Source organism: Carettochelys insculpta, chromosome 29, assembly GCF_033958435.1.
Source record: "Carettochelys insculpta isolate YL-2023 chromosome 29, ASM3395843v1, whole genome shotgun sequence".
Classification (NCBI taxonomy): domain Eukaryota; kingdom Metazoa; phylum Chordata; order Testudines; family Carettochelyidae; genus Carettochelys; species Carettochelys insculpta.
In genome coordinates, this window is record NC_134165.1 from 4,851,429 (window position 1) to 4,878,345 (window position 26,917).

Genomic DNA, 26,917 nt, shown 5'->3' on the forward strand with positions numbered 1-26,917 from the left:
AGGTGTGCCCCAGGCCTGCAGAGCCACATGGGGGTTATTCAGCAGAGTGCCGAGGCCAGGACCTTCCCCAAGGAGATGTGTGAGCCACAGCCCCAGTCCTGGCCTCAGTCCATGGCACGTGCCCATGTTCTGCCACCAACCACAGCCCCACCCCTGCCACCGCAACCACCTCCCTCATCCCAACCCCCCCGCAACCTCCCCCCAGCAACCCCCTGCAACCTCCCCCCCACTCTCCCCCCCAGACCTCCACCTCCCTCCAACCTGGGCATGAAATCAAAGGAAACTTGTGTCTCGCTGGCAATGAATCATTTGCACATTCCAGCCCCAACCACAGCGCGGGAATGGGCTGGACAGCCAGACAGAGGGAACGCCTCTCCCCTGCCCCCAGCTGGGCTGGTGCCCCTCGTCCCAACCCACAGCTCCTGCTAGCCTGGCCCTGGGGTCCCCCCAACTTTGCCAGTGCCCCTCCTCTTGACCCACAGCCCCTGCTAGCCCAGCCCTGGGGTTCCCCCAGCTTTGCTGGTGCCCCTCATCCTGACCCTCAGCCCTGGCATCCCCCCAGCTTTGCCAGTGCCCCTCCTCTTGACCCACAGCCCTTGCTAGCACAGCCCTGGGGTCCCCCCAGCTCTACTGATTCCTTTCACTTCCAGTCTGTTTCTTCCCCTCTCTGGCCTTCCATCCCTGCTTCAGCCAGCCTGGCTCCAGGTGGCTCAGACTGGCGCTGCGCCCCTGCCAGGACAGGTCTCTGGCGAGTATGTTTCGCTTTCCTTAAACATTGCTGAGAAGCAGGAGAAAGCAGTTCCCATCTGGGCCTGGAACTGCCCCATGCCTGGGTCCCACCTGCAGCCCCCTTGGTGCACCCAGTGCCTGGCCAGATCCTGGCACCTCAGCTCTAGGCAGCCAACAGGCACAGGGCCATCATTGCAACCAGCCGGAGGCCACAGCCTGGAGTTGTGAGTGGAGCAACCCAGACCCAGGCTCCATCCCCCTCAGCCCTGGCCCATGTGCCCCTATCCGCCACTATGCACCCCCCAGCCCCACCTGTGCCTGGCCCATGTGCCCCTACCTGTCACCATGCACCCCCCCCAGCCCCACCTGTGCCTGGCCCATGTGCACGCCCCACCACCCCGCCCTGGCCTACACGCCCCCTCAGCCCTGCCTATGGACCTCCACCCCCCAGCGCTGGTTCATGCACTCCACAGCTGCAGCCTGCATGCCCTGCCCGGGTATGTCCCCCCGCCCCAGCCGCCTGGGAGTGCAGGCTGCCTGATGGGCTCATTCCATGTGTGAGAGGACCTGGCTGGAGGGTGGGGGCTGGAGCAGGGGGGAGCCCACAGCAGCTGCCCTGACCAGCCCCGCATGAGCTCACGGCTGCTGGGCTGTGGCTCCAGGGAACCAGCCGCTGCAGTGCCATTACCGCAGCCTGCCATCAGCGCTAATGGGGGTGCCGGGAAATGCTGCCGGCTGCCTGTCGGGACGCCGGTGGGAGGGAGCCGAGCGCAACCTCTCCCCATGTGTGGCAGCCGCTGGGCTGGCGCCCGGGGGCTCCTGCCCCATAGCACCCCCTGCTGGAGAGGGCTGGGCTGGGCTGCAGCCGTGGGCCCAGGAGGGGAAGGGGGAACACTGGGGGCCTGCCCAAATCCTGTGTTCACCCACTCCCCTTTCCCCTGCCCCTTCGCCCCCAGCCTGACGCAGCGTCTCTGACCTGCACCGGACCCCGCCCCCCTGCCCCTTATCTGGCTGCTCTGAGGCTGCTGGGCCTCAATTCCTGGACACTCAGTGCTTTTCCATGGACATTTTGGGTGGCAAACCTGATGCCTCCCCCCACCTTCCCTATAACCCCCCGACTCCTGATCTGCCCCCCATAGTCCCCTTCCTCCCTTGCTCCCCTGTAACCCCTCCTGCCACAGCTCCCTCCCCCAGCTGTCCCTGAGGCTCTGTCCCTGTCCATCACCTGGGGGCGGGGATGCTGTGGGGCTGGCCCTGCAGCCAAAGATGTGTACCGAGTGGGGCTTGCCCTGGCTATGTGGGGCTGGCCCTGGGGCCGGAGGGGTGTGTGTGGGGGGTGAGGCTGGCATTGAGGCTGGAGATGTGTGAGGGGGGGTCTGGGTCCAGCGCTGTGAGGAGGGTGAGGCCTGGGGACAGAGCACTTGGGAGGCTGTGAGGCAGGAGTTGCAAGGGGGGTGGGGCTCGCCCTGGGGTCAGAGAAGAGTGGGCTGTGGGGCCAGGCTGGGCCTGTTCACAGGTACCTGTTGGTGAGTTCTTCCTGGGGCCGGTCACCTCACCAGGCAGCACAGTGGCACACAGGGCGTTGGGGTGGGGGGTCTCTGGGCCAGCGCCGGGGCTGTCCAGATCCAAGGGCCAGCAGGATGGGAGCTCTGGTGGGATCTTCCCAGGTAGAGGTGAGAGTTTGCACAGAGACAGCCTGGGGCAGGGATTCCCGCCTGTGGGGCCTGACCCAAACACAGGCCGCCATTAGATGTCCTCAGGCTCACCAGCAGGGTGGCTCCGAGCCACACGTGGCTCTGTAAGGAGCCATTTGCTGCTCTGAATGCTGCCGTCCCCGCCACCTGACCCCTCCTTTGGCTCCCAGGTCCATTGCAGTGCAGCAGGGCAGGGAAGGGAGTAGGAGGGCAGGGGGGAGCTGCACCGAGGCAACGGTGGTGGCCTAGCAAAGGAGCAGTGGGGGGCGGTGGGGGAGCTCAGGTGGGGGAGGTTTGCAGCTGCGGGGCGGGGGGTGGGAACGGGAACAGATTTAGAAACAAAAATTTTCCCAGGGGAGGAACACGCCCCCCCCCTTTGTGCCTTGGGTCACAAAGTCTTACTGAATTGTCAGATAGGCCACCCTCTGGAGAAGGTTGGGAACCGCCAGCCTGGGGTTTTGGCATCTGCAGTTCTCCCAGAGCATCAGCGCCCAGGGACCCATCAGGGTTGGAGCCACTCAGATCTCACTGGGCTGGTGGCAAACAACGATCAGCAGGGACTGGATCACTCAGTTAAAAGGGGGCTAAAATGGGGCTTTTTAGGGGCTGCTGGGTTCTACCTCCAGTCCTAGTAAGGGAGTGGGGGTAGTAGTTAGAGCAGGAGATTGGCACTCAGGACTCAGCTCTGGGAAGGGATGCAAACAGGCCAGCCTGGAACGTAGCCTCCCAGCAGAGTTTAATAACCAGCCTGGGGATAACCAGCTTCCCGCAGATAGCAGGGCCACCAGGCTGGCCCCAGGCACCATCCTTGGCATCTAATGCCCGCAGCTTGCACCAGGAGCAGAGCCTTCAACCCAGCTGGCTCCAGGCACCAAGCTCCAGGCAGCCCTGACCTCCAGGGGCTGGGTGAGGCCAAAGGCTCCAGCCCAGCCTGGGTTGAAGGGCAGCATTGGGCGTAGACCACTGAGGTTCAGAACCCCAAGTTCCTCGCTCTGCCTGTGGGTGAGTCCTTGCCCCTCTTTGCACTGCAGAGCCCACCCAGCTGGGCAGGACACTCGGGGGGTCACTGAGCTCTGCAAGATCACAATGGAGCTATCTCCCCAGTAGGCCTCCACCCCTGCAGCGTCCACAGGCCCGGGGGTGAAGGCCATGTTCAAGGTGCAGCGTGGCACAGGGGACGTGCCCTAGGCCGGGGGCATGGGGCACAGTGGCAGGGTGCCAGAAGGGTCGCGCCCCATTGCAGGGGGAAGATGGGGGAGGATCTGGTGCCCCAGATAAGACAGAAGGACCCAGCTGGCACCGGCCAGCCAAGACGCTGGGGGTGCCCTGCAGCCGCGCCGCAGCAGGGGTCTCCCTAGCCCGGCGGGGGCGCGCTGCTCTGAACCAGCCACGGCGCCCCCTTCCCTGCAGGGCCCGGGGCGCCCCCTGGCGGCGACGCGGCGCCAGCCCCCCCCGCGGCCGGAGCGGGCCTGCGCAAGGGGGCACTCCGGAGCAGCGCTCCGCTCTGTGTGCACGGCCGGCCGGGGAGGCACAGCGCAGCGCGGCGGGCAGCGGCGGCGCCCGGGGCTGGGACTCGCCCCAGCGGGGACGGCGGCTGCCGAGGGGCTCCCAGGGGGTCCTTAGCCCTGCGGCCCCCCACGGGCGTTGGTCCTTCGGCCGGGGCGGCTCCGTCTCTGCCTCGTTCGCAGCCGGGACGGGGCGCCCGGAGCAAGCCGGCCGCTGGGTTGGGGCGCCGGGGGAGCCCCTGAGCACGGTAAGGGGGCGCGGGCCCCACTGGGCCTTCTCCGGGGCAGTGCCAGGGGGGAGGGGAGGGGTGCCCGGGGGTCCGGCCCCGGGGGGTGAATGAAACAGAACCGCCCTCCCCGCCCCGTCCCGAGCGGGGCTCGGTGCTGAGCGCCGGTCTGCGCTTTGCAGGGCTCGGGGGGCAGTGGGGTTGGTGCGCTCCAGGACTCCTGGGTCCGTCCCCCAGCTGGGGGCGGGGAATCGGGATGAGGGGGGCTGGGAGTCAGGACGCCTGGGTTCACCTCTCTCTGCTCCCCTCAGAGTCACCCCTGGGCTCCATCTAGTCCCGGCTCCCAGTGCCGGGGTGTCTCCCGAGATGTCTCCGTTCCTGGGGGCTGGGGCGGCAGCAGGGGCCGGTCCGCAGGGGGCCCTGACCCGAGACCGCAGGCCCGGATCTCCCCGGCTGCCTTGGACCCCCCCAGTGCCTGCAAAGCAGCCCGGATTGCACATCCCGCCCCCCAGATTTCTGCCCCAGCTCAGCAGGCGGGGGGAGGGGAGGGAACTGAGGCTCTCAGCTCCCTCTGGGACCAGCAGCGCCTCCTCCCTTGCTGTGCCGGCCGCAGGGGGCATTGCTGGGGCACAGTGTCACTGCCCTCCCCCTCCTCCAGGTGCCCATGGCTGGAGCCAGCTGCAGCCGCTGCTGAGATGTTCACCTGCCACCCACTCAACGCCTCCCTGCCGGGGGGGCCCAGCAGCCCCGGGGCTCCCCCCCAGGCACCCATGGGCAGCTTGCACCTGGGTAACTCGTCGGGGGGCCAGGCGGAGCCACTGGAGCTGCGCCGACCCTCGCCGGCCCTGCCCATCTTCTCCATGACGCTGGGCGCCGTCTCCAATGTGGTGGCCCTGGCCATCCTGGCGCAGTCCTACGCCCGCTTCCGGCGCCGCTCCAAGGCCACCTTCCTGCTCTTCGCCAGCAGCCTGGTCATCACGGACTTCGCTGGACACGTCATCCCGGGCGCCTTCGTGCTGCGGCTCTACGCCACCCGCCTCAACTGGGAGGCCATGGACAGCACCGGGGCCATCTGCCAGTTCTTCGGCGCCTGCATGGTCTTCTTCGGCCTGTGCCCGCTCTTCCTGGGCTGTGTCATGGCAGTGGAGCGCTGCGTGGGGGTGACGCGCCCCCTGCTCCACGCCTCGCTGGTCACCTCGCTGCGGACCAAGCTCACCCTGCTGGGGCTCTGGGCTTCCGCCCTGGGCATCGCCCTGCTGCCCATCTTCAGCTTCGGGAGCTACACCATGCAGTACCCAGGCACCTGGTGCTTCATCAAGGTGCAGCCGGCGGAGGGCTGGCCTGAGGTGACCTTTGCCTTGCTCTTCTCCCTGCTGGGCCTGGCCTCCCTGCTGGCTGCCTTGTTCTGCAACACCCTGAGCGGGCTCAGCCTGCTGCGGGCTCGGCTACGGGCCCAGCGCAAATGTGGGCAGCGGAAGGCCAAGGCCCATGACATCGAGATGGTGGTGCAGCTGGTGGGCATCATGGTCGTCTCCTGCATCTGCTGGAGCCCCATCCTGGTGAGTGAGGGGCTGGGCTGGGCTGGGAGTCCCGGCAGGGCCAAGGGCAGCAATGTCCCACGGCTGCAGGGTTGGGGGTTCAGGGTTCAGAGGGGTCTGACCAGCTGATAGGAATAGGGGGATTTTGAGGTTTGCAGGGTCCTTTTGAAAAGGACCCCCATGGAGACGAGCTGCGTGTGAGCAAACCACGGCCCTCACGGCCGGAAGCATGCTAATGAGGTGCTGAATATTCATTTCAGTGCCTTATTAGAATCCTTCGAGCTGGCCATTAGCACGGCCCTTTCCAGTTTTACCCAAGTGTAGATGTAGCCCTGGAGAGCCGGTGGGATCAGCAGCTCTGGAGGTTTTTAAGTCCCGGCTTGACAAGGTCCTGGCTGGGAGGATTTAGCTGGGGGGTGGTCCTGCTTGGGGCAGGGGGCTGGATTTGATGACCTCCTGAGGTCCCTTCCAGCCCTACTTTGCCTGCAGGGGGACAGGGGGGTTGTATGTGGGGTTCTGTTTGGGTGTTTGGTGGTTTACCTATGACATTTGGGGAGGTTCTCCATGGGTGTGCGATTTGGGGGGAGATCCCTGAGGGGCCAGGATGGGAGATTTTGGGGGGGGTGGAGTGCAGTGGGGGTCCCCCACCATGGGCATGGAACTTGGGGGGGCTCTCAGGGTTCAGGGTGAAGGGCTACCTGAACAGACATGGTGCAATGGGGGTTCCCAATAGGCACAGGGGTTGGTGGGTCTGTGAGAGAATGGGGCTCCCCCTAGGGTGCAGGATTTTGGTTCATGGGAGAATGGAGGCTCCCAGTGGTTTCAGGGTTGGAGGGTTCCCTTCAGGGTCAGGCTGCAGTGTATGGTGGGGGGGTTCCCCATGGGTGCAGGGTTTGAAGGGTCCTTGCAGGGACAGGGTGCAGTGGGGGGGTTCCCCATAAGTGCAGGGTTGGGGGGGTATCCATGGAGGGACAGGGTGTAATGTATGGGGGGCTCCTCATGGTTGCAGGGTTGCAGTGGGGTCCCTGCAGGGCCAGGGTGCAGTATATGGGGGCTCCCCAGGGGTGCAGGGTGGCAGTGGGGGGTTCCTGAGGGCGGGTTCCTTGGAGGGACAGGGTGCAATAGGAGGGTTCCCCAAAAGTGCAGGCTTGGGGCGGGGGGTGTCCATGGAGGGACAGGGTGCATTGTGGGTACAAGGCTTTTCTCATGCCAGTCTGCCCCACTAGCTGCCCTAGATAGCTGGGCGCTGGCACTGGTGGGGCTGGGTGGTGGTGGGCCCTCAGGTGAGGCAGAAGCCCCTGGTCAGCACCACCCTGATCCCTCTCCCCCGGAGGGCCCCCACCCGGCCAGGCATCGCCCCTTGGTGCGCCCCCACCCCCGGCCTCGGGGCGGGCTGGAGGCCGGGCACGTGTAGCTGGGCAGCTGATGGGTGCGGTGGGGGAGGCGGACTTAGGTTGATGCGGCAGCGCCCTCGTGTGGCCGAGGGCCGGTAACGGCGCAGCCATGGCTGGCACCAGCTGTGCGCGCTGCAGGGACCCCAAACTGGGTGGGCGGTCGGGGGGAAGGTGGATTAGACGCCGGGGGGGGGGGCTGCTGGGGAGACCCGGGGGCTTGGACTGCAGGGGCCTCAATGGGCGAATGAGGCTGGGGGAGGGGCCTGTGGGGGGGTGTGACTGGCAGGTCAGTCCCAGACAGGAGGGAGGGGGCCGCAGAACAAATCCCCCCTCCCCAAGCAATTGCCCCCCTCTTCAAGGCCACCTCCCGCCCTCTCTCCCCCCCACAGATCTTCGTGGTGCTGGCAATGGGCGACCGGCCAGGCTCACTCAGCTACAAGCACCTGCTGTTCCTGGGCGTGCGCCTGGCTTCCTGGAACCAGATCCTGGACCCCTGGGTTTACATCCTGCTGCGCCGGGCGGTGCTGAGGAAGCTGTGCGGGGCGCTGCGCCGCCAGCCCACGAGCAAGGGCAGCCGCTTCGAGCGCTGGGAGGTGAGCTCCTTCCAGAGCTCCGAGCGCAGCATGGTCGGGCGCCTCTAGGGGCCCGGCTGGCCAAGACCCACCCTCGGGCCGCTGCAGGGCCCTGGCGCCAGCGCCCACCAGACACGCAGAGGGACGGCTGACGGGACTGGGACAGCTGATGGACCCAGATACAAATGGAAACCTGCTTCGTCTGCAGGGCTGCGCCAAGAGGGCCTGGCCACAGAGGCAGTAGGGGCTAGTGGTTATGCCATCCGCTCAAGCATCTGGACGCTCGGGTTCTGCCAGCCCCCACTTAGCAAACAGTGACTTTGCGGCTGCCTCGGGAGGCAGGTTATTGAACCAGGCCTGGTTAATATCTGGGGAAACTGAGGCACCGCTAAAGGCCATGATGGCACCAGGCTGTCAGGACTCAGCTGCTGGGGCATCCTGCTGCCCTGGCTGAATCCCTTCTGCCTCCCTCATTCCCCGGGAAGGAACTTGTCCTACCTCCTGTGTGGGCAGTGTTGGGATGTGGCTGTGAGAAAGCTGCCATGCTCCACCTCAGAGGTGGCCGCACCTCAGTGCCAGGCTATGGCTCCCTGTATAAACAGCCCCCAAGGTGGCAGCATCGCCCCAGGCTATGCACTGAGTGCCCACAGCCTGGTCTCTGTTCAGGACTCAGCTTCCCCTCTCCTGGGCCTGGCTGAGCCCCCAGTATTTGGTGGGGGCAGCTGGAATAAGCTCACGGTGAAATGGGGGTGAGGGAAAGGTATGTGGGAGGAGCTCTGCTCCTGCCCCCAAGGAGCTGGGGTTATGTCCCCACCCATTCTGTTACTGCCCCACCCTGTACTGCTCCCCTCCCCAGGCCTTGCCTGGGGCCAGCCGCCTGCAGAGCTCCAGCACATGGGGTGTGGAGGCAGGTAGAGAGGGGGTCAGGAGTGAACCCCTAGGGGACACCTGGAGTGGGGGACACTGGTCCCAAGCTGGGCATTCATTTCCCAGCCTGCCCAGGGGCCGGCCCACAGGGCAGTGCTGGGGCTCTCTGCAATAAAGAGCTTTTACTGACCGCCCTAGTGCCTGTGGGTCCGTCTCTCCCTTCCTGACTGGCAGCCCGCAAGCCCCACGGCCCCAGCCTGGGGAGCCCCACTCCAGCACTGACCCCAAAGCCACTGGGAACTGGGCAGAGCCCCTGCAAACTCCCCCCAGCTGGCAGCTCCCACCAGCTCAGTAGGTAGGTCTAATACTCAGGCTCAACCACCACAGCTGCCCCACACTGGCCAGCCAGGCCCTGGCCAGGCCCCATGTCCCATTCCCAGCCCTTCCCCTGAGCCAGCCAGTCCCCTGGGCTGAGGCTGGATCAGAGCCACACCCCTAGTGGGGCCAGGCCCCATGTCCTTCTCCCCAGTTTTCCTGCACATGGGACCCTGGACATACATACAGGCTCAGACAAGTCCACAGCTCACACAGCTGCCAGAATCCAGGTCTTTACTAGTGCCAGCCATTACGCCCCCCTGCCCGACTTGGATGGGCACATGCACACAGCTGGCTCCTGCAGGCAGGACCTCATCTGGTGCACCCCCCACTGAGCCATTTGGCCTGTGTAGTTATCCCCAGCTCTAGGGCTGCAGGAGAGAGGGGCTGGGGGGGCCCAAGCTGGCATCACAGGCAGGCTGGTGTCCAGGTGCCAGGGCAATTCAGGCTTACCCCGGTTGGAACTGCCCCCCCGGTAGTGGGGTTTGGGGGGGGGGTCGTGCCCCCACCTGGCCCAGCTGGGCCACAGGGCCAAAGACACAACCCAGCTGGCTGGGGCAGGGCTGGGCATCGCTCCTCCCTTGTGGCTGGCACATGCAGTGTCTGGAGATGTCCAACCCAGCGGCTGGGAGGAGCCACATGGCTGGGCAGGGCCATCACTCCTGGGGGGTGGGGGGGGGCAGCGGGAACCCGAAGTCCCGTGAATGGGGGCGGGGGTGGACAGCTGGTTTTCTCACCACACACAAGAACACAATGGAGAGCAACAGGGTCATGCAGGGAACCGCAACCGGCCTGCGAGGCTGCGAAGGAGCTCTCTGGCATAAGGGGCGGGGCTTCCTGGCTGTGAAGGCGGAGCTCTTTGGTGCTGGGGTTGGAGCTTCCATTGCAAGGGGCAGAGTCGGCGCATCGGTACCAGGTGCCCCAGTGCGGCGGGCAGGGCTGTCTGGCACAAGGGGCGGAGTGGGTGCTGTGGGGCAGGGGGGTGGGGCCAGCGATCCCCCCCATCAGTTGTAGAGGTCGTCGTCTCCTTCCTCCTGGAATAGGCTGCCCCGGCCGCTGTCACCTCCCCGGGAGCCACCTGCACCGCCGTCCCCCCCGTCCCCACTCTGCTTCCCTGCTGGGAACCTGTCGGGAGAGAGCGGGTCTTGCTCAAGGGGAGGGGCCCCAGAGCTCCGCCATTGGCACAGGTACAGCCTTGGGGTCACCCTGTGCTGGTCATTCTTCCCAGGACTGAGTGCGCCCCAGTGGGGAGGGCTCTGGGGCAGGAAGGCCGGGCAGAGGGTCCAGGGGCTGAGGGCAGAGATGGAAGCTGAGCTGGTCCTGGGGAAGGTGGGCGTGAGGCTGGGGGCACAGCAGATTCCAGAGATGGAGGCAGGGCTGGGGGATCCCCAGGGATGGGGCCAGAGCATCCTACGGGGTGAGAGCAGGGCTGGGGGTGAGCAGGGGTGCCCCCGGGATGGGGCCAGGGCTGAGGGCAGGCAGGGTATCCTATGGGGTGACAGTAGGGCTGGGGGCAGGCAGGGTAACCTATGGGGCGAGAGTAAGGCTGGGGGCAGGAGGGGGATCCCCCGGGATGGGGGCAAGCAGGGGATCCAATGGGGTGAAAGCAGGGCTGGGGGCGGGCGGGGGATCCACCGGGATGGGGCGAGGGCTGGGGGCGGGCGGGGGATCCCCCGGGATGGCGCCAGGGCTGGGGGCGGGCGGGGGATCCTATGGGGTGAAAGCAGAGCTGGGAGTGGGCGAGGGATCCCCCGGGATGGGGCGAGGGCTGGGGGAGGGCGGGGGATCCTATGGGGTGAAAGCAGAGCTGGGGGTGGGCGAGGGATCCCCCGGGATGGCGCCAGGGCTGGGGGCGGGCGGGGGATCCTATGGGGTGAAAGCAGAGCTGGGGGCGGGGGGGGGATCCCCCGGGATGGGGTGAGGGCTGGGGGCAGATCCCCATGGTGGGGGTGGGGGGGGGCAGGGGCTGCCCCTACCTGAAGTTGCCGAAGCCACGGCTCTGCTGCAGCGTCTGGGAGAACATCTCGTACTTGCGGATGTCGTTGTCGCTGACGGAGCGGCGGGCGAAGCGCATCGCCTCCTCGAAGTGATCCCGCCGGATCTCGGGCACCGGGTCGTAGTCGTCCTCCTGCCGGGGTCAACGTGGTCACCCCCAGCCAGCCCAGGGCCGGGCTCCCAGGGCCAAACAAGGGCCGGTGGGGGAACTCTGGGGCAGAGGCCAAGGCCTCGGGGACCCCAGCAAAGGGGGAGCTCAGGCTGTGTGGCACCGTCACAGAGCCGGGGGTTCAAGCCCCGCCAACGCCTTGCAGCGGGGAAGGGTTTGCCCCCCCCACTCCCCCCCTACCATGACAGCTTCTGGGTGATGCTGGCGTTCCCGCTCCATCTTGATCTCCATCTCGATGGCCTCGCGGATGGCGAGCTTGCAGGCGCGCTGGCAGATCTCGGTCAGGTCGGCACCCGAGAACCCATGGGTGATCTTGGCCAGGTAGTTCAGGTCCACGTCCTGCGGGAGGGGGGAGAGACACAGCCCAGCGGGGCCAGGGCGGAGACCATCATCAGGGGGCAGAGTCCAGAAGACCAGGGAAAACAGTCAGGCTGAGAATGGGGCAGGGCAGCCATTCCTGGCCTCAGCCCAAGGCGGATCAAACCCTTCCCTCAAAACCCTTTTCTGAGGATCAGGATTTGGACAATTCCACTCTGGAGCCTCCAATTCCAGCAGAAAATTTGGCTTCTTTGTCAAAAAACAAACATTTTGATTCGGAAATGTCACCTCCACGTCTCATGGGGCTTGTACTTGGGTAACTACACCCATTCGCCTCTATGGACCAGGCTTCCTCAGCAGACTATGTCTCCCATGATGCACCATGCCACAGCCTACCATGAAGCAGTATAACTCATCAAGAGCAGAAACAATGGTGCATCATGGGAGGTGTAGTTCTGTAATCTCACGTTCCCAGTCTATGCTATAGACTAAACTTTCCGGCCAGATGTCATGTCCCATGATGCACCTCTTTCTCTTGTCATGGTGTGTGAGGGGAGAGGCAGTCTGACCATGGAGCCCAGCCTTGAGAGGTGAACTACAACTCCCATGAAACACTGCAGCAACCTCCTACAAGTAATTTTTTTCACTGAAATTCTTTGCTTTTTTTTTTTTTTTAATTTCTGCTGGAAAAAAATAAATTCTATGGGACAATTTAGGTGCAAGTGAAAGTTTTTTTATTATTATTTTTAGTAGAAGTTTGCCAGTGGGGTCCCTCGCCTGGGAATCTGGAGCTGCCTCACCAGCTCAAACATGTTTAGACCAGACTGACACCATCTAACCCCTGTGCAGGATCTCCCCTGTGGCCTCTGGGGGGTGTATTTGTGGATGAGCAGCTCCGCCTCAGTGCACCCAAGGGCGTGCCTGGGAGCTACCATGGGCTGGGGGCACAAAGACTGTGTGTTGAGACACACACTTGAGCTGCCTTGAGGTGGTGCGGGACACACAGACACACCCCCAAGCTGCCTACAGGTGGTGACACAAACACAGGATTCCCTTGGGGCGGCTGTACACATACGCTGTCCCATGAGCGTTCTGCCGAGGGGCAGGGGGACTCCGCCCCCGCATTCCAACTCCAACCACTGAAATGCCACACACCAGCGCTGGGGGGAAAGACTGACCTTAAAAAAACAGTTAAAAACAGCTCCACAAGCTGCACTCTCGCCCTTTGCCTCTGGGCTCACATTTCCCAGCTCCTCTCTGCAGCCCCAAGAGCACAAAAGCTTTTTCCGGGCCAACACATAAACTGAGATTCCCAGTATTCCCGTGAGTCCAGGAGTTGGGGATTTACAGAACTAATGATTGCAAATCTCAGGTCCAATGCTGACGAGGTGGCCCAGCTGCAGCGGTAGGAGGCTGGAGTGGAGGGGACAAAGGTGAACAGGTGCAGCAAGGCTGGGAAGGAGGTTGCGGGGGTGGGGGGGGCACGGGTGCAGGCCGGCTCTCTCACCTGGGCCACGGGGGACTTGCGCAGGTTGGCGCTCAGGATGGCTGCACGGGAGGCGTCATCGGGCAGCGGGATGTAGATGAGCTGGTCCAGCCGCCCAGGGCGCAGGATGGCCGGGTCGATGATGTCTGGCCTGGGGATGGGGGAAGGCCTGGTCTCAGCCCCTAACTGGCACCTGTCCCAGGTAGGGGGCAGCCCCCTCCAAACTCCCACCTCTACCACTGGCCTCCTCTGGCCCTGGAGGATCCTGTCTCCTGCAAAGGGCCTGCCCTGCCCCCAGGAGCCTGTCCCACCCCTTGCTCCCAGGGACCCTCACATCCCCACAGAGCTTGCTCATCTCCAGCCCAAGGGGCCCTGCCCATCTCCTGCCCCCAGGGACACTCCCCATCCCACAGAGCCTGCCTGGTCCCACTAAGGTCTGGCCCCACCCCTACCCCCCAGAGCCCGGCCCTGCCCCCTTGCTCTCAGGAGGCTTGTCCCACCCCTGCTCCCAGGAAGTCCCCGCACCCCCTGTGCCAGGGCAGGAGCGCACAGAGGGGCTTGTCCTGCCCCAGCAGCGCCCCCACTGAGCTGGACCTGGGGGGTGTGTGTGTGTCCCGGAGGGGTGTGGGGGGTCCTCACCTGTTGGTGGCCCCTATGATGAAGACGGTCTTCTTGTTGGTCATGCCGTCCATCTCGGTGAGGATCTGGTTGATGACGCGGTCAGCGGCCCCCCCGCCGTCCCCTGCGCCACCGCCCCGCGCCTTGGCAATGGAGTCCAGCTCGTCAAAGAAGAGGATGCAGGGAGCGGCCTGGCGAGCCTGGGGGAGGGGGAGACCCGAGTGAAGACAGTCAGGGGGCTGGCGCTTGAGGGGAACACCTGGCGGGGGACAGGATGGGAGGGGGGACCTGCAGCGCCGGGGTTGGGCATGCGGGCAGAGCAGTGCTGGCACATGAGTGCCCAGGCTGCTGGGTCAGGCTGGGGCCCCAGGCAGCTCCCCACCCCCAGTTAGCAGGAATCCTCCCAGACCTGCACTTCTTTGGCAGGGGGTGGGGTAGTGACCCTACAGCCAGGGCTGATGGGCAAGAGCAGTAGAGAGCCCCCTCGATTGTTCAACACCCCAAGATTTGGCTGACTAGGTGAGCGGATCCCAAGGCTCAACCAGGCAGGGTGGGAGACCTCAAAGCTTGGCTGAATGGGTGGGGGGGGTCCCTAAAGCCCAGCCAGGTTGGTGGGGGAAGGGTGGACCCCAAAGGCCCAGGGGAGGGGGAAGGGAGTCCCCAAGGCCCAGGCAAGCCAGGGCTCCATGCCCCACCCACCTTGTCAAAGACGTCGCGCACGTTGGCCTCAGACTCCCCAAACCACATGGTGAGCAGCTCGGGGCCCTTGATGGAGACGAAGTTGGCCTGGCACTCATTGGCGATGGCCTTGGCCAGCAGGGTCTTGCCGCAGCCAGGCGGCCCATAGAACAGCACACCGCGGGACGGCGTCATGCCGAACTTCAGGAACTTGTCCGGGTACTCTACCGGGAACTGGGGGTGACAGCCAGAGACGGGGTGGGTGGGTCGGAAAGCCAGCCACCTCCTCCCTTTGTTAGACTGTGGTGGTGCACCCTACTGCACCCCCTCCCTGTCCCATTGGCACAGTGCCCCCTGCTGGGCCCCCACCCTGCTCCCTGTAGCACAGCGCCCCCTCCTGAGCCCCCACCCCGCTCCCCACAGCACAGCCCACCCTGCTGGGCCCCCACCCCACTCCCCGCAGCACAGCGCCCCCTGATGGGCTCCCACCCCGCTCCCCACAGCACAGCCCACCCTGCTGGGCTCACACCCCGCTCCCCACAGTACAGCGCCCTCTCCTGAGCCCCCACGCTGCTCCCTGCAGCACAGCGCCCCCTGCTGGGCTCCCACCCCACTCCCTGCAGCACAGCGCCCCCTGCTGGGCCCCCACCCCGCTCCCTGCAGCACCCCACTGGTGCACTGGCAAGGCACTGGGTAGGGAGAGTGCTTTCCATTCTGGGCGAGCCCTTGGGGGGGATCCCATCCAAACCCCCATGGGGCAGAGCCTTGCTTAGCTCCCACAAGGCTAGTGCAGCTTCCCACTTACCTGCACCAGCTCCTGCAGCTCTCGCTTCACCTCCTGCAGCCCCCCAATGTCCTCCCAGCAGACCTGGGGCACCTCCACCACCGTCTCCCGCAGCGCTGACGGGTTGCTCTGGCTGAGAGCCCACTGGGGGGGGGGGTTGGAGGAGAGCATTAGGGGCGTGGCCTCAGGCCAGGGTGGGCCGGGGGAGGGGCTGCCTGGTTACCTGGAAGTCATCCATGGTGACGGCCATGGCGTTGAGGATGTCGGCGTCGATGGTGTCGTCCTCCAGGTCGATGACGCTCATCTTCTTGCGGATGGCCTGGAGCGCTGCCTCGGAGCACAGCGCCGCCAGGTCTGCCCCCACGTGTCCGTGCGTCTCACTGGCCACCTGCAGCCACAGCGCGCCTGACGCAAGGCAGACAGGGAAGGAGGGGCAGCAGCCGGCAGTGGGGAGGGGCCAGCCAGGGGATGGGAGCGCGGGGGGCGGGAGGGCTTAGCTGGGGATGGAGGGAGGGGCCAGCCAGAGGGGCGGGGTCAGAGCTCCCCAACACACCCTCTACCAGTGATCCTTGGGCAGCCGCTCAGGAGAGATTCAGCGGATTGGCAGAGCACCACAGCGAGGGTTTGTGTTTCTGGTGGTGGTGGTGCACTGTCACACAGGCCTCGGTGCACGTAAAATTATTCCACACATGCAGGGAAAAGACTGCAGGGAACGTTACCCCCCTCCCTCCCACACCAGTCCACACACCCCCAACCATGCACCAAACCCAACCCCGCGCTCCTGCTGACCCCACCCTCTCACCCGCTCCAGATCCACGTCGTCAGCCAACTTCATGTTCTTGGTGTGGATCTGCAAAATCTCCAGCCGCCCGACCGAGTCCGGGATCCCGATATCAATCTCGCGGTCAAAACGCCCTGGGGAAGGCAGGGTGGGGGGTGTCAGCACAAGGCAATGAGCCATCACAGCCCAGGAGCAGGGTCACTGCCCCCCTGCCCTGGCTGTGCCCCTCCCTGCACACACCCCTGGGCGCCAGGACTCCTGGGTTCCATCCCCAGCTCTGGAAGGGGACTGGGGTCTATCGGCTGAGAGCAGAGGGTCAGGGGGTGGGTGCCAGGACTCCTGGGTTCCATCCCCAGCTAGAGCCAGGCCATGGGGCAGCTGGGAAGCCGGTCCTGTTGGTTCAGGATTTACTCACCTCCCAGAACGAGGGCCCCAGGGCATCCCCCTGCCCCCAGCGCAGCCCCTCACCCAGGCACCTACCAAACCTGCGCAGGGCGGGGTCGACGCTGTTGGGTCGGTTGGTGGCGGCCATGACGATGACGTGGGAGCGCTGCTTCAGGCCGTCCATGAGCGTCAGCAGCTGGGACACGATGCGGCGCTCCACCTCGCCGTGCGTCTGCAACGGGCAGGGGCTGGGCTGGGAGCGGGAAGACGCCCAGCACCAGGGCCAGCGGCCTCCACATTCAGTGCCGCTTGGGTAGGCCTGGGCAGTGAACATGCACCTCGGGGGCAGGGACCCAGCAGCACAGCGCCCCCTGGGGCCAGGCTGGGGTGTCTGCAGGGACAGGCACAGCCAGGGCAGGACCCAGCAGCACAGCGCCCCCTGGGGCCAGGCTGGGGTGTGTGCAGGGAGGGGCACAGCCAGGGCAGGGACCCAGCAGCACAGCGCCCCCTGGGGCCAGGTTGGGGTGTGTGCAGGGAGGGGCACAGCCAGGGCAGAGACCCAGCAGCACAGCGCCCCCTGGGGCCAGGCTGGGGTGTGTGCAGGGAGGGGCACAGCCAGGGCAGGGACCCAGCAGCACAGCGCCCCCTGGGGCCAGGTTGGGGTGTGTGCAGGGAGGGGCACAGCCAGGGCAGGGACCCAGCAGCACAGCGCCCCCTGGGGCCAGGCTGGGGTGTGTACAGGGACAGGCACAGCCAGGGCAGGGACCCAGCAGCACAGCGCCCCCTGGGGCCAGGCTGGGGTGTGTACAGGGACAGGCACAGCCAGGGCAGAGGGGCAGGGACCCAGCAGCACAGCGCCCCCTGGGGCCAGGCTGCGGTGTGTGCAGGGACAGGCACAGCCAGGGCAGGGACCCAGCAGCACAGCGCCCCCTGGGGCCAGGCTGGGTGTGTGCAAGGACAGGCACAGCCAGGGCAGGGGGAGGGACCCAGCAGCACAGCGCCCCCTGGGGCCAGGCTGGGGTGTGTACAGGGACAGGCACAGCCAGGGCAGAGGGGCAGCGACCCAGCAGCACAGCGCCCCCTGGGGCCAGGCTGGGGTGTGTGCAGGGAGGGGCACAGCCAGGGCAGGGACCCAGCAGCACAGCGCCCCCTGGGGCCAGGCTGGGGTGTGTACAGGGACGGGCACAGCCAGGGCAGAGGGGCAGCGACCCAGCAGCACAGCGCCCCCTGGGGCCAGGCTGGGGTGTCTGCAGGCAGGGGCACAGCCACGGTAGGGACCCAGCAGCACAGCGCCCCCTGGGGCCAGGACAGAGAAGTCCAGGTGAGGTTTGCCCAGGAGGAAGGAGAAAGGGTGGAGTGTGGGGAGTGAAGCGATTAAGTGGGGGCTGCTGGAAACAGGAGAAGCTGCTGGCTGGCGAATACAGATAAGTCGAGGGCTCTGGGCTCAGGCCTGGCCCAGACGGACTTTGCTGGACCTTTCCACCCCCACGTTAACTACAGCTCTCCCGAGCTGTGTGCGCTAATAACCCTCCTGCGCTCACACCACTGGCTGGGCCTCGCTCCAGGATCAGGAAGTTGAGGAGCATCTCTCCCGTTGGGGGTGCGACTCTCCCCCAGGCCTCAGATCCAAGCGGACTTGCGGCAGGACCCGGGGGTGCTGAAGGTTCTGAGGTTTGGTGCCAGGAGATGGGGAAGCAGCAGGGCTGACCCCAACAAAGCATGACACACCAAAGGGCTCTGCCCAGGGACTGTTTTAGAGCCAGGTGAGAGCCGCGGGCCTGTGGATCTGTGACACTTGTATTGACTTTCTCCAGCAAATTTACCCCTGGCAAATTATTCATGCACGACTCTCGAGAGATGCGGCCACCTCTGGGGTAGGGTGCCAAGGCTGTTTATAACAAGGATCCCCCAGCTCTGAGATGCAGCTGCCTCTGGGGTGGGACGCAGGGGCTGCAAATGCCAGGATCCCCTGGCTCTGAAATGCAGCTGCGTCTGGGGTGGGATGTGGGGGCTGGGATTCCCCGGCCCCATCTAACCTTCTCCCTCTTGGGCGCAATGGCATCCAGCTCATCGATGAAGATGATGGCCGGCGCGTTCTTCTCCGCCTCCTCGAAGGCTTTGCGCAGGTTGCTCTCCGACTCGCCTGCCAGCTTGCTCATGATCTCCGGACCTGGGAGGAGACAGAGGTCCTTTGCCTGGCACTGAGATGTAGCTACCTGTGGGGTGGGGGTGCAGGGTGGCACCTACAGGAAGTGACGCTGACCGCCAGGGCCATGGCTGGAGCTAGCCACCCACATGCTTCCAGGCAGGAGAGAATCCACAGCAAGGGGTCAGAAAGCCATGAAAATCACAGGGCACAAAGGGGCCTGTGTGCCAGCTGCCCAGTTCTGTGCATGGATAGGAGAACACCAAGGCAAAGGGAAACCCTGACGGCCCCCAGCCCTCTCCTGGCAGAGCACCACGCGGCAGCACAGAGGGAGGGCAGCACATGAGAAACACCAGAGCAGCAGGAGGGGTGCAGGTGGGGACAAACAGACACAGACACGTGTGGGGACAGATGGACAGACACGTGGGGACACAAGGACGGCTGGACGTGCGGGGAGGGATGGATGGACACTTGTCAGGACGGACGGGCTCCCCACTCCCTGCCCCTCAAGTCTGGCGCGCCTCACCATTAATGAGGAAGAAGAAGGCGCCGGTTTCGTTGGCCACGGCTCGAGCCACCAGTGTTTTCCCGGTGCCCGGCGGCCCGTACAGCAGGATGCCTCGCGGCGGCTGCGGGGGGACAGGACCCGGTTGGCAAGAGGAGGCAAACAACCCAAAGCCCAGCGCAGCCTCCCTGGGGGCTTGGGTGACAGGGCAGATGGCTCGGACACCTCAGGAGAAGGGCCCCTGCCCTGGGTGGGAGGAAAGGGGGGGCCCTTCAGACAGCTTTGGAGACACCCCAGGCCAGATGGAGGCCTGCGTCCTCCAGGCCGACGTTGGGATCCCAGCATGTCATACTGCACTGCAGGGTCAGGGCTGCAGCTTCCCCTGAGACATATCCCGCCAGCCCTCACGGCTGGGAGGAAATCCCAGAGTCCTTGGGCTGGAAGGGACCTCAGGAGGCCATCGAATCCAGCCCCCTCCCCTAAGTAGGATCCACCCCAACTAAATCCTCCCAGCCAGGGCTTTGTCAAGCCGGGACTTAAAAACCTCTGGGGATGGAGGGGACTGGGTATCTCAGTGGTTAGAGCATTGGCCTAACAGGGTTGTGAGTCCAAGTCTTGATGGAGCCTGTTGAGGACCTGGGGCAGGTTATAGATTTAAAAAAAAAAAAAAAAAACCTGTCAGGGTGGTGACAGGTCCTGCTGAGTGCAGGGGCCTGGACCTGATGACCTCTAGTGGTCCCGTCCAGCTCCATGAGATATCTACATCTCCATGGTTCATATGTCTATCACCACTTCTCTCGGTTACACATTTCAGGGCTTCACCACCCTCCTAGGGAAAGAGTTTTTCCTAATATCCAACCTCCACCTCCACCTCTGTAACTTGAGACCATTACTCCTTGTTCTGCCATCCCTCACTACTGAGAACACCCTCTCTCCGTCCTCTTTAGAGCCCCCCTTCAGGAAGCTGAAGGCTGCTATCAAATCCCCCTTCACTCTTTTGCAAACTAAATACAGGAAACCCTCCAAGTGCCTGATTTTGAGTGGTGCTCGACTTGCATCAATGTGTTAAGTGCAAATCAAAATCCCACTCCCCCTGACCCCAGTTCAACTCCCTGGGCCCTGCGTGGCCCTGGTTCAACCTCCACCCCAGCCCCACTCACCAGCCGCACATGGTTTCAGCTCACCCCCTCACCCCTGGCTCTGGCTCACCACCCCCAAACCTGGTTCAAACCCTGTCCGGGCATGGCTGTGGCTCACCACCCCCGGCCCCAGCTGAAACCCCCTGCACACAGCTCCAGCTCAACCTCTCCATCCCAGATCAAATCCCCCCACTCCAGCCTGCCTCACCACCCAAGCATGGCTCATCCCCGCCCCCCGCAGCCCTAACCCACCCCAGGCTTAACCCCCTGCCCCCCCACGGCCCCAACCCATGGCCTGGCTTAACCCTCTCCAACTGCTCCCACACCCCAGTACTTACCTGTCCAAAGGAGCTCCAGGTGCTCCTGCTGCTTCCCCGGCCGCAGAACGTGTGTTCTGCCAGGGAAAAAAGCCACCCCCTGACTTGCACAAAATCCCAGTTACTTGAGGGTCTGCAGGAACCCGGCCCTCGTGTAACTCGAGGCGCTATAGTAAGTCCAAATCCCTCAGCCTCTCCTTGTGAGTCATGTGCTCCAGCCCCTAATCATTTTGGTTGCCGTCCACTGGACCCGCTCCAGAGTGACAGACCTTGATGGACACAGCACTGCTGCAGAGCTCCTGACCCCCTTGCTCTGATGGAAGGGGGAGTGCTGGGGCAGATTAAACAGGGATCCTTCACCCGGCACAAAGATGCAGCTGCCTCTGGGGAGGAGCACGGGCTGCCTGTGCAGGGATTCCCTGGGAGAGAGAGCTGCTGGGCCGTGGCACGGGGTGAGGCCGTCCCACCTGGCCAGGATGGCGGTACCTTGACGCCAATGGCTTTGAAGAGAGCTGGGTGGCGCAGGGGCAGCTCCACCATCTCCTTGATCTGAGCCAGCTGTTTCCGGCAGCCACCAATGTCGTCATAGCCCACATCATTCAGGCTCTCCTCCTCGTCCTGGGGGTCACCCGGGGTCATGGTGAGGCCACAGCCACACTGGGAGCAAAACCCACGCCCTGGCCTCTGGGACTAGACCCTGAAACCCATAGCACCACCCCCGTCACCCAGCCCCCATCCACCCTGCACCGTGGGCCCTGCTCTCGTTCCCAGTGCAGCACCATGGGCCCCGCCCCACATTGCGGTCCAGATCTACAGGACCTGCTCCCTCCATCCCCAAAGGATCCAGCTGCACAGGCCCTGCCCCCCAGGATCCAGCCCCATAGGCCCGCTCCCCCCACCACCAGAATCCAGCCCCACAAGCCCTCTTCCCCTCTTCCCCTCGGATACAGCCCCATGGGCCCTGCCCAACCCCCGGGATCCAGCAGTCTCTGGGGGGCCCGCAGAAGGGAGCAGGCCAGTGGCTGCACCCACCTCTCTCTTGATGGGCTCGCCCTCACAGTGGATGATGGTGTCGGGGGCGACGATGCAGTGGGGGCTCGGATCCACCTCCACAACCTTGAACTCCACAGCCCGCATCCCGCCGCGCACCAGGAAGATGTCACCTGGGGGTGGGGGAGGAGACATCATTACTGAGCTGGCAGGTGGCGGGGGCAACCCAGCCTCCTGTAAGGGGCAGCTCCGCCCGACCCGCTCTAGGCGGGGCACCTCCAATCACACAACCCCCCCCCCCGCCCGGAACAAGACAGCCAGCCCCGCACTGCCCCCCACAGGAAGGGAGGGGGCTCAGTCTCAGGCTCCTCCCGCCCCAGCTCACCTTTGTGCACGGGTCGATAGGCCTCCAGGAAGTAGGGCTTCAAGTACACCTCAAAGAGGTTCCCGGTCAGGCCAACGATGGTGTCATCAATGGGCAGCACGTGGATCCGCTTCCCGTACTTCACGTCTGGGCAAGCCTGGATGCTGCAGGGCAGAGCCCAGCTGAGCCTGGCACCTGCAGCTCAGCACCCCTCCCCCGTGCCGACTGCCAGACAGAGCGCCCCCTGCTGAGCTCCCACTCCCTGCAGCACAGCACCCCCTGCTGGGCCCTCATCCTGCTCCCTGCAGCACAGCACCCCCTGCTGGGCCCTCATCCTGCTCCCTGCAGCACAGCACCCCCTACTGGGCCCTCATCCTGCTCCCTGCAGCACAGCACCCCCTGCTGGGCGCCCACTCCACCACAGTGCCCCCTGCTGAGCACCCACGCCACTGCAGCACAGTGCCCCCTGCTGAGCCCCGAATCCACTGCTGCCAACTTGGGTGCACAGTACTGCTTTATAGAACACCAGAACTGGAAGGGACCTAGAGAGGTCATCAAGTCCTGTTCCCTGCCCTCACGGCAGAGCCAAGCACCATCTAGACCATCCCCAATACGTGTCTATCTAACCTGCTCTTAAATATCTCCTGTGGTGCAGATTTCACAACCTCCCAAGACAATTTATTCCAGTGTTTAACCACCCTGACAGGTAAGAAGTTTTTCCTAATGTCCAACCTAAACCTCCCTTGCTGCAGTTTAAGTCCATTGCTTCTTGTCCCATCCTCAGAGGCCAAGGAGAGTGATTTTTCTCCTTCCTCCTTGTAACCCTCTTTAAGGTACTTGAAAACCGTTGTCATGTCCCCTCTAAGTCTTCTCATTTCTAAACTAAACAAGGCCAGTTCTTTCAGTTGTCCCTCATAGCTCATGTTCTCTAGACCTTTAATCATTCTTGCTGCTCTTCTCTGGACCTTCTCCAATTCTCCACATCTTTCTTGAAATGTGGAGCCCAGAACTGGACACAATACTCCAACTGAGGCCTAATCAGTGCTGAATAGAGTGGAAGAATTATTTTTCATGTCTTGCTCCCAACACCCCTGTGAATGAGTCCCAGAATTTTGTCTGTTTTTTTGCAACAGCGTCACACTGGTGACTCATATTTAGCTTGTGGTCCACTATGACCCCTAAATCCCTTTCCACAGTACTTCTTCCAAGGGAGTCCCTTCACATTCTGTATATGTGAAGCTGACTGTTCCTTCCTAAGTGGAGTACTTTGCATTTGTCCTTATGAAACTTCATCCTGTTTTCTTCAGAACATTTCTCCAGTTTATCCAGATCATTTTGAATTCTGACCTTTACCTTCAAAGTAGTTGCAACCCGTCCCAGCTTGGTATCATTTGCTAACTTCACAAGCGTACTCTCTATGCCAATATCTAAATTGTTGGTGAAGATATTGAATAGAACTGGTCCCAAAACAGACCCCTGTGGAACCCCACTTGTTATGGACTTCCAGCGTGATTGCAAACCATTAATAACTCTCTGAGAATGGTTATCCGGCCAGTTATGCACCCACCTTACAGCAGCCCCATCTAAGTTATATTTGCCTAGTTTATTGATAAGGAGATCATGTGAGACTGTACCAAATGCCTTAGTAAAGTCTAGGTATACCACATCCACTGCTTCTCCCTCATCCACAAGACTTGTTACCCTGTCAAAGAAAGCTATCCGATTGGTCTGGCATGATTTGTTCTTTGCAAGTCCATGCTGGCTGTCACCTATCACCTTATTCTCTTCCAGATGTTTGCAGATGAATTCCTTAATTGCTTGCTCCATTATCTTTCTCGGCACAGAAGTTAAACTGACTACCTGGGTTGTTCTTTTTCCCCTTTTTATAGATGGACACTCTGTTTGCCCTTTTCCAGTCTTCTGGAATCTCTCCTGACTTCCAGGACTTTTCAAAGACAAGAGCTAAAGGTTTCAATACCTCCTCTATCAGCTCCTTGAGTATTCTAGGATGCACTTCATCAGGCCCTGGTGACTTGCAGACACCTAATTTTTCTAAGTCATTTTTAACTTGTTCTTTTTAAATGTTATCCTAAACCTACCCCCTTCCCACTAGCATTCACCACGCTAGGCATTTCTGCATCAGACTTCTTGGTGACGACCAAAACGAAGAAATCATTAAGCACCTCTGCCATTTCAAGTCTCCTGCTACTGTTTCTCCCTCCTCTCTGAGTAGTGGGCCTACTCTGTGCTTGGGCTTCCTCTTGCTTCTAACATATTTATAGACTCCTAGAATCCTAGGGCTGGAAGGGACTTCAGGAGGTCATCTAGTCTAGTCCCCTACATTAAGCAGGCTTGCAGGGGAGGGATAGCTCAATGGTTTGAGCATTGCCCTATTAAACTGAGGGTTGTGAGCTCAATCCTTGAGGGGGGCAAATAGATGGCAGGGATGGGGGCTTAGCCCTGCCAAGAAAGCAGGGGACTGGGCTAGATCACCTCCCAAGGTCCCTTCCAGTTCCAGGAAATGTGTATCTCCAATTATTATTATTAACCCTAACTAAGAACATCTTCTTGTTACCCTTCTTCCACCAAGCCAGGGCCAGGATTTCCAGGGGACACCCATAGGTTGTCCAATGGAGGGACAGCAGAGGCTGCCCCGTAACCCTGAGCACCCCACTGTTTCCCTGGAGCAGGCCAACCCCCGCTTAGTGGCAGAGCTGGAGGGGAAGGGCCCACCCAGCGCTCACCTCACCACGTCACCCAAGCGCACACGGAGGTTGTTGCGGGTGACTCGGTTCATACGGATCTTCTCGCTGAGGCAGGAGTCATCGGTGAGGACGATGCAGACCGTCTCCCGGCGCTTCTTCCCCTTCAGCAGCACCGTGTCACCCCGGAACAGGTGCAGCTCCTCCATCTTGGTCTACGATGGAGATGGGCTGCGATGGACCACGGGCACCGGGGCCTGGGCATGGTGTGTGCGTATGGCAAGGCTGGCTGGGGGAAGTGCATGGATGGTACAGGTGCAGATGTGAGACAGCAGGGGCCATGTGCTGGGAGCAGGTGTGTCACGATGTGTGTGCATGGGGGTAATACGTGTATGTGTGGGCTGTGCACATTCAGCGTGTGAATAACGAGCGTGGGCACATGGGGAATGCATGCGTGCATCAGGGCACACGATGGACGTAGGGTGAATCGAGATGGTGCGTGGGTTGGCGGGCTGTGATGGGGTTCCAAGGTCCCCATGCACTGCACCCCGGCCGCAGGCAGGAGTGACTCTCACTCAGCAGGTAGAACAGGAAGTTTATTAGGCGACAGAGGCCCAGTTTCTTACAGAAGAGTCAGTGCAGCAGTCAGAGATAGTCATTCCAACCCGCCCTGGGGAGAGGAGCCCGAGGGGTGCCCCCTGGGGTGTAGCTTCCCCCCTCGCCAGGCTGGCTGCCTTCCAGCTCCCTCTCCCCTCCAGCTTCTCACTGCCCCCCAGAATCAACTCCAGCTCGGCTCCTCCCTCCTCTTTGTTCAGGGCAGAGGTGTTACCTGCCAGCCTACGTTATAGCCCCAGGGTCATCCTTAGCCGCTGAGAGGTGCTCTGCTTGTCTCACACACATCCAGCCTGAGTCTCACACAGGCACCCCCCCCATCACACGGGCATGTACATAGATGCCACAGTATGTACGCAAATCTTCCCCTTCTCCAGCTGGGAACCCAGCCTGCCCAGCTATGAGTCCTAGCCTCTGTACTGCTACCAGGAGGAGGATTCTCCCAGAGTTCAGAGAGCTGGTGCAAAACAAGCTGGGGAATCCAGATTCAAACCGGCTACCTAGTGAGAACCTCAAGGTGCAGCAGCGAGCTCCCAGGGCAGCTGGAGCCCCTTCCCTACCTCTCAGCAGGGGAAGGGGCTTGGGTGTTCCTGGCAGCTGGCTGGGCAGTGGGATCCCCCCAGGGCTGTACCTGGGACAGGCTGACGATGCTGTTGTCCTCATTCACTGCCTCATCCACAAGGAGCCGGTTGGGCCGATGCTTCTGCCGCAGGATGGCCGTGGAATAATCCTCCTCCTTGGGACTGCAGAGGGAAGAAGGGTCAGAAGGGTCCCCCCAAGGGAACAGACCCAGCCGCACACGCCCGGACTGGGAAGAGCAGAGACAGAGGGTTGGGAGAGGAGTGTCAATCTCAGAGGGGCCTTCTGCTGCCAACCCCGCCTGGTCTGGGGAGTCCCAGAGCTGAGGGGGGCCTGGGACCCTGTCTCTGGGGGGGAGGATGACACAGGGGATACTAGAGCCCTTTGCATTTGGAAGGGGAGGGACCTAGTATGGCGGGGAGGTTCCACCAGGCCCTAGGAATGGGGGAGGAACCTGTAGCCAGCCCTTGGGGGTGGGGAAGTGGAGGGGGCAGGCATGGGGGAGGGGAGGGGAGGGGAGGGGTTTCTCAGCAGGCCCCTGGGGGCAGGATGTCCCAGCTTATATCTGTCACCTGGGGGGAGGGGCTGGTTGGGCACTCCAGGGTAAGAGACCTGCTCCCGCTGCCAGCCCCGGCCCGGCCCGGCCCGGCCCGGCCCAGCCCAGGCGGCCCCTAGGTTCGGTTCCGGCTCAGCCACAGCAGCTGTTTGTGTCCGGCGCTGCGGGGGGAGCTCGGGGTCTGGAACTCCCCCCGCCAGGCGCCTGGGGGAGGGGCTGTCCTGTGCCAGCCCCGCCGGCCGGGTGCGTGCGCGGGGCGGGGATCGTCTTTCACCCCCGCCGGTGCCAAGAGCTTCCCCTATAAATATCCCGCGGCCTGGGATCATCGCCTGTTATAGACACGCGCTGCGCCCCTCCCCCACCACAACAAAAGCCCGGGGACCCCCCCTCCTGGTGTCCGCCCCCGCCCCAACAACCCGGGAACCCCCCTCTTGGGGCCCTCCCCGCAAGTTCGGACCAAACTTTCCCTGCCCCTCCCCCCCCGGAGCGGCCTCCTCCCCAGCTGCAGGGGTTGCAGCAGCGCCCCCCGCTGCCGCCGGCCCAGGTGGGTGCAGCGCCCCCGAGCGCCCCCACTTACTCCCCGCCCGGGCCCGGCATCTCGGCTGCGCTGCCCCCGCCCAGGCCGTCCCGTAGCGCCCGCCCGACCGCTGCTGCCTGTGTCCGGCCCGGCCCGCGACCGCCCCCGGCTGGAGCCCGCCCGGGCGGGGGCGGACACGCAGGGAGGGGCAGACGGGGGGTGACCGAAGACACTTGGGAGCAAAGGGGGGGGCTGAGAGGGGGGTCGGGGGGGTAGGGCGTTTGGCCTGAGGAATCCCAGAGCTGGGAGGCGGGGGCGTTGGGGGGCAGAGGTGAGATTGGGGGGCGTGGTGAGGTGTGGTGTGGGGGGTGTTCAG

The 26,917-nt window shown here is 63.3% G+C and overlaps 2 protein-coding genes across 3 annotated transcripts; one reads left to right on the forward strand and one right to left on the reverse strand.

Moving 5' to 3' along the window:
- The first annotated feature begins 3,973 nt into the window (after positions 1–3,973).
- Positions 3,974–8,711, forward strand: PTGER1 (prostaglandin E receptor 1). The gene is made up of 3 exons (XM_074979986.1): positions 3,974–4,176; positions 4,814–5,714; positions 7,477–8,711. The coding sequence occupies exons 2-3, from the start codon at positions 4,851–4,853 to the stop codon at positions 7,726–7,728; spliced, it is 1,116 nt and encodes a 371-aa protein (XP_074836087.1). The 5' UTR covers positions 3,974–4,176; positions 4,814–4,850; the 3' UTR covers positions 7,729–8,711.
- A 390-nt stretch (positions 8,712–9,101) lies between these two features.
- LOC142003399 (transitional endoplasmic reticulum ATPase-like) lies at positions 9,102–26,734 on the reverse strand. Of its 2 annotated transcripts, none has more exons than XM_074980318.1 (18): positions 26,602–26,734; positions 25,521–25,632; positions 24,320–24,492; positions 21,597–21,739; positions 21,254–21,384; positions 20,708–20,839; positions 18,787–18,889; positions 18,151–18,284; positions 16,211–16,346; positions 15,752–15,864; positions 15,173–15,337; positions 14,971–15,093; positions 14,187–14,399; positions 13,509–13,687; positions 12,891–13,020; positions 11,246–11,404; positions 10,878–11,029; positions 9,102–10,026 (listed from the first exon to the last, which is right to left on the reverse strand). In XM_074980318.1, exons 1-18 carry the CDS (start codon positions 26,619–26,621, stop codon positions 9,906–9,908), a joined length of 2,439 nt encoding a protein of 812 aa, XP_074836419.1. In that variant the 5' UTR covers positions 26,622–26,734; the 3' UTR covers positions 9,102–9,905. The 2 variants fall into 2 exon arrangements, with proteins under 2 accessions (XP_074836419.1, XP_074836420.1); XM_074980319.1 differs by lacking the exon at positions 26,602–26,734 and adding an exon at positions 26,041–26,185.
- Positions 26,735–26,917: the final 183 nt, after the last annotated feature.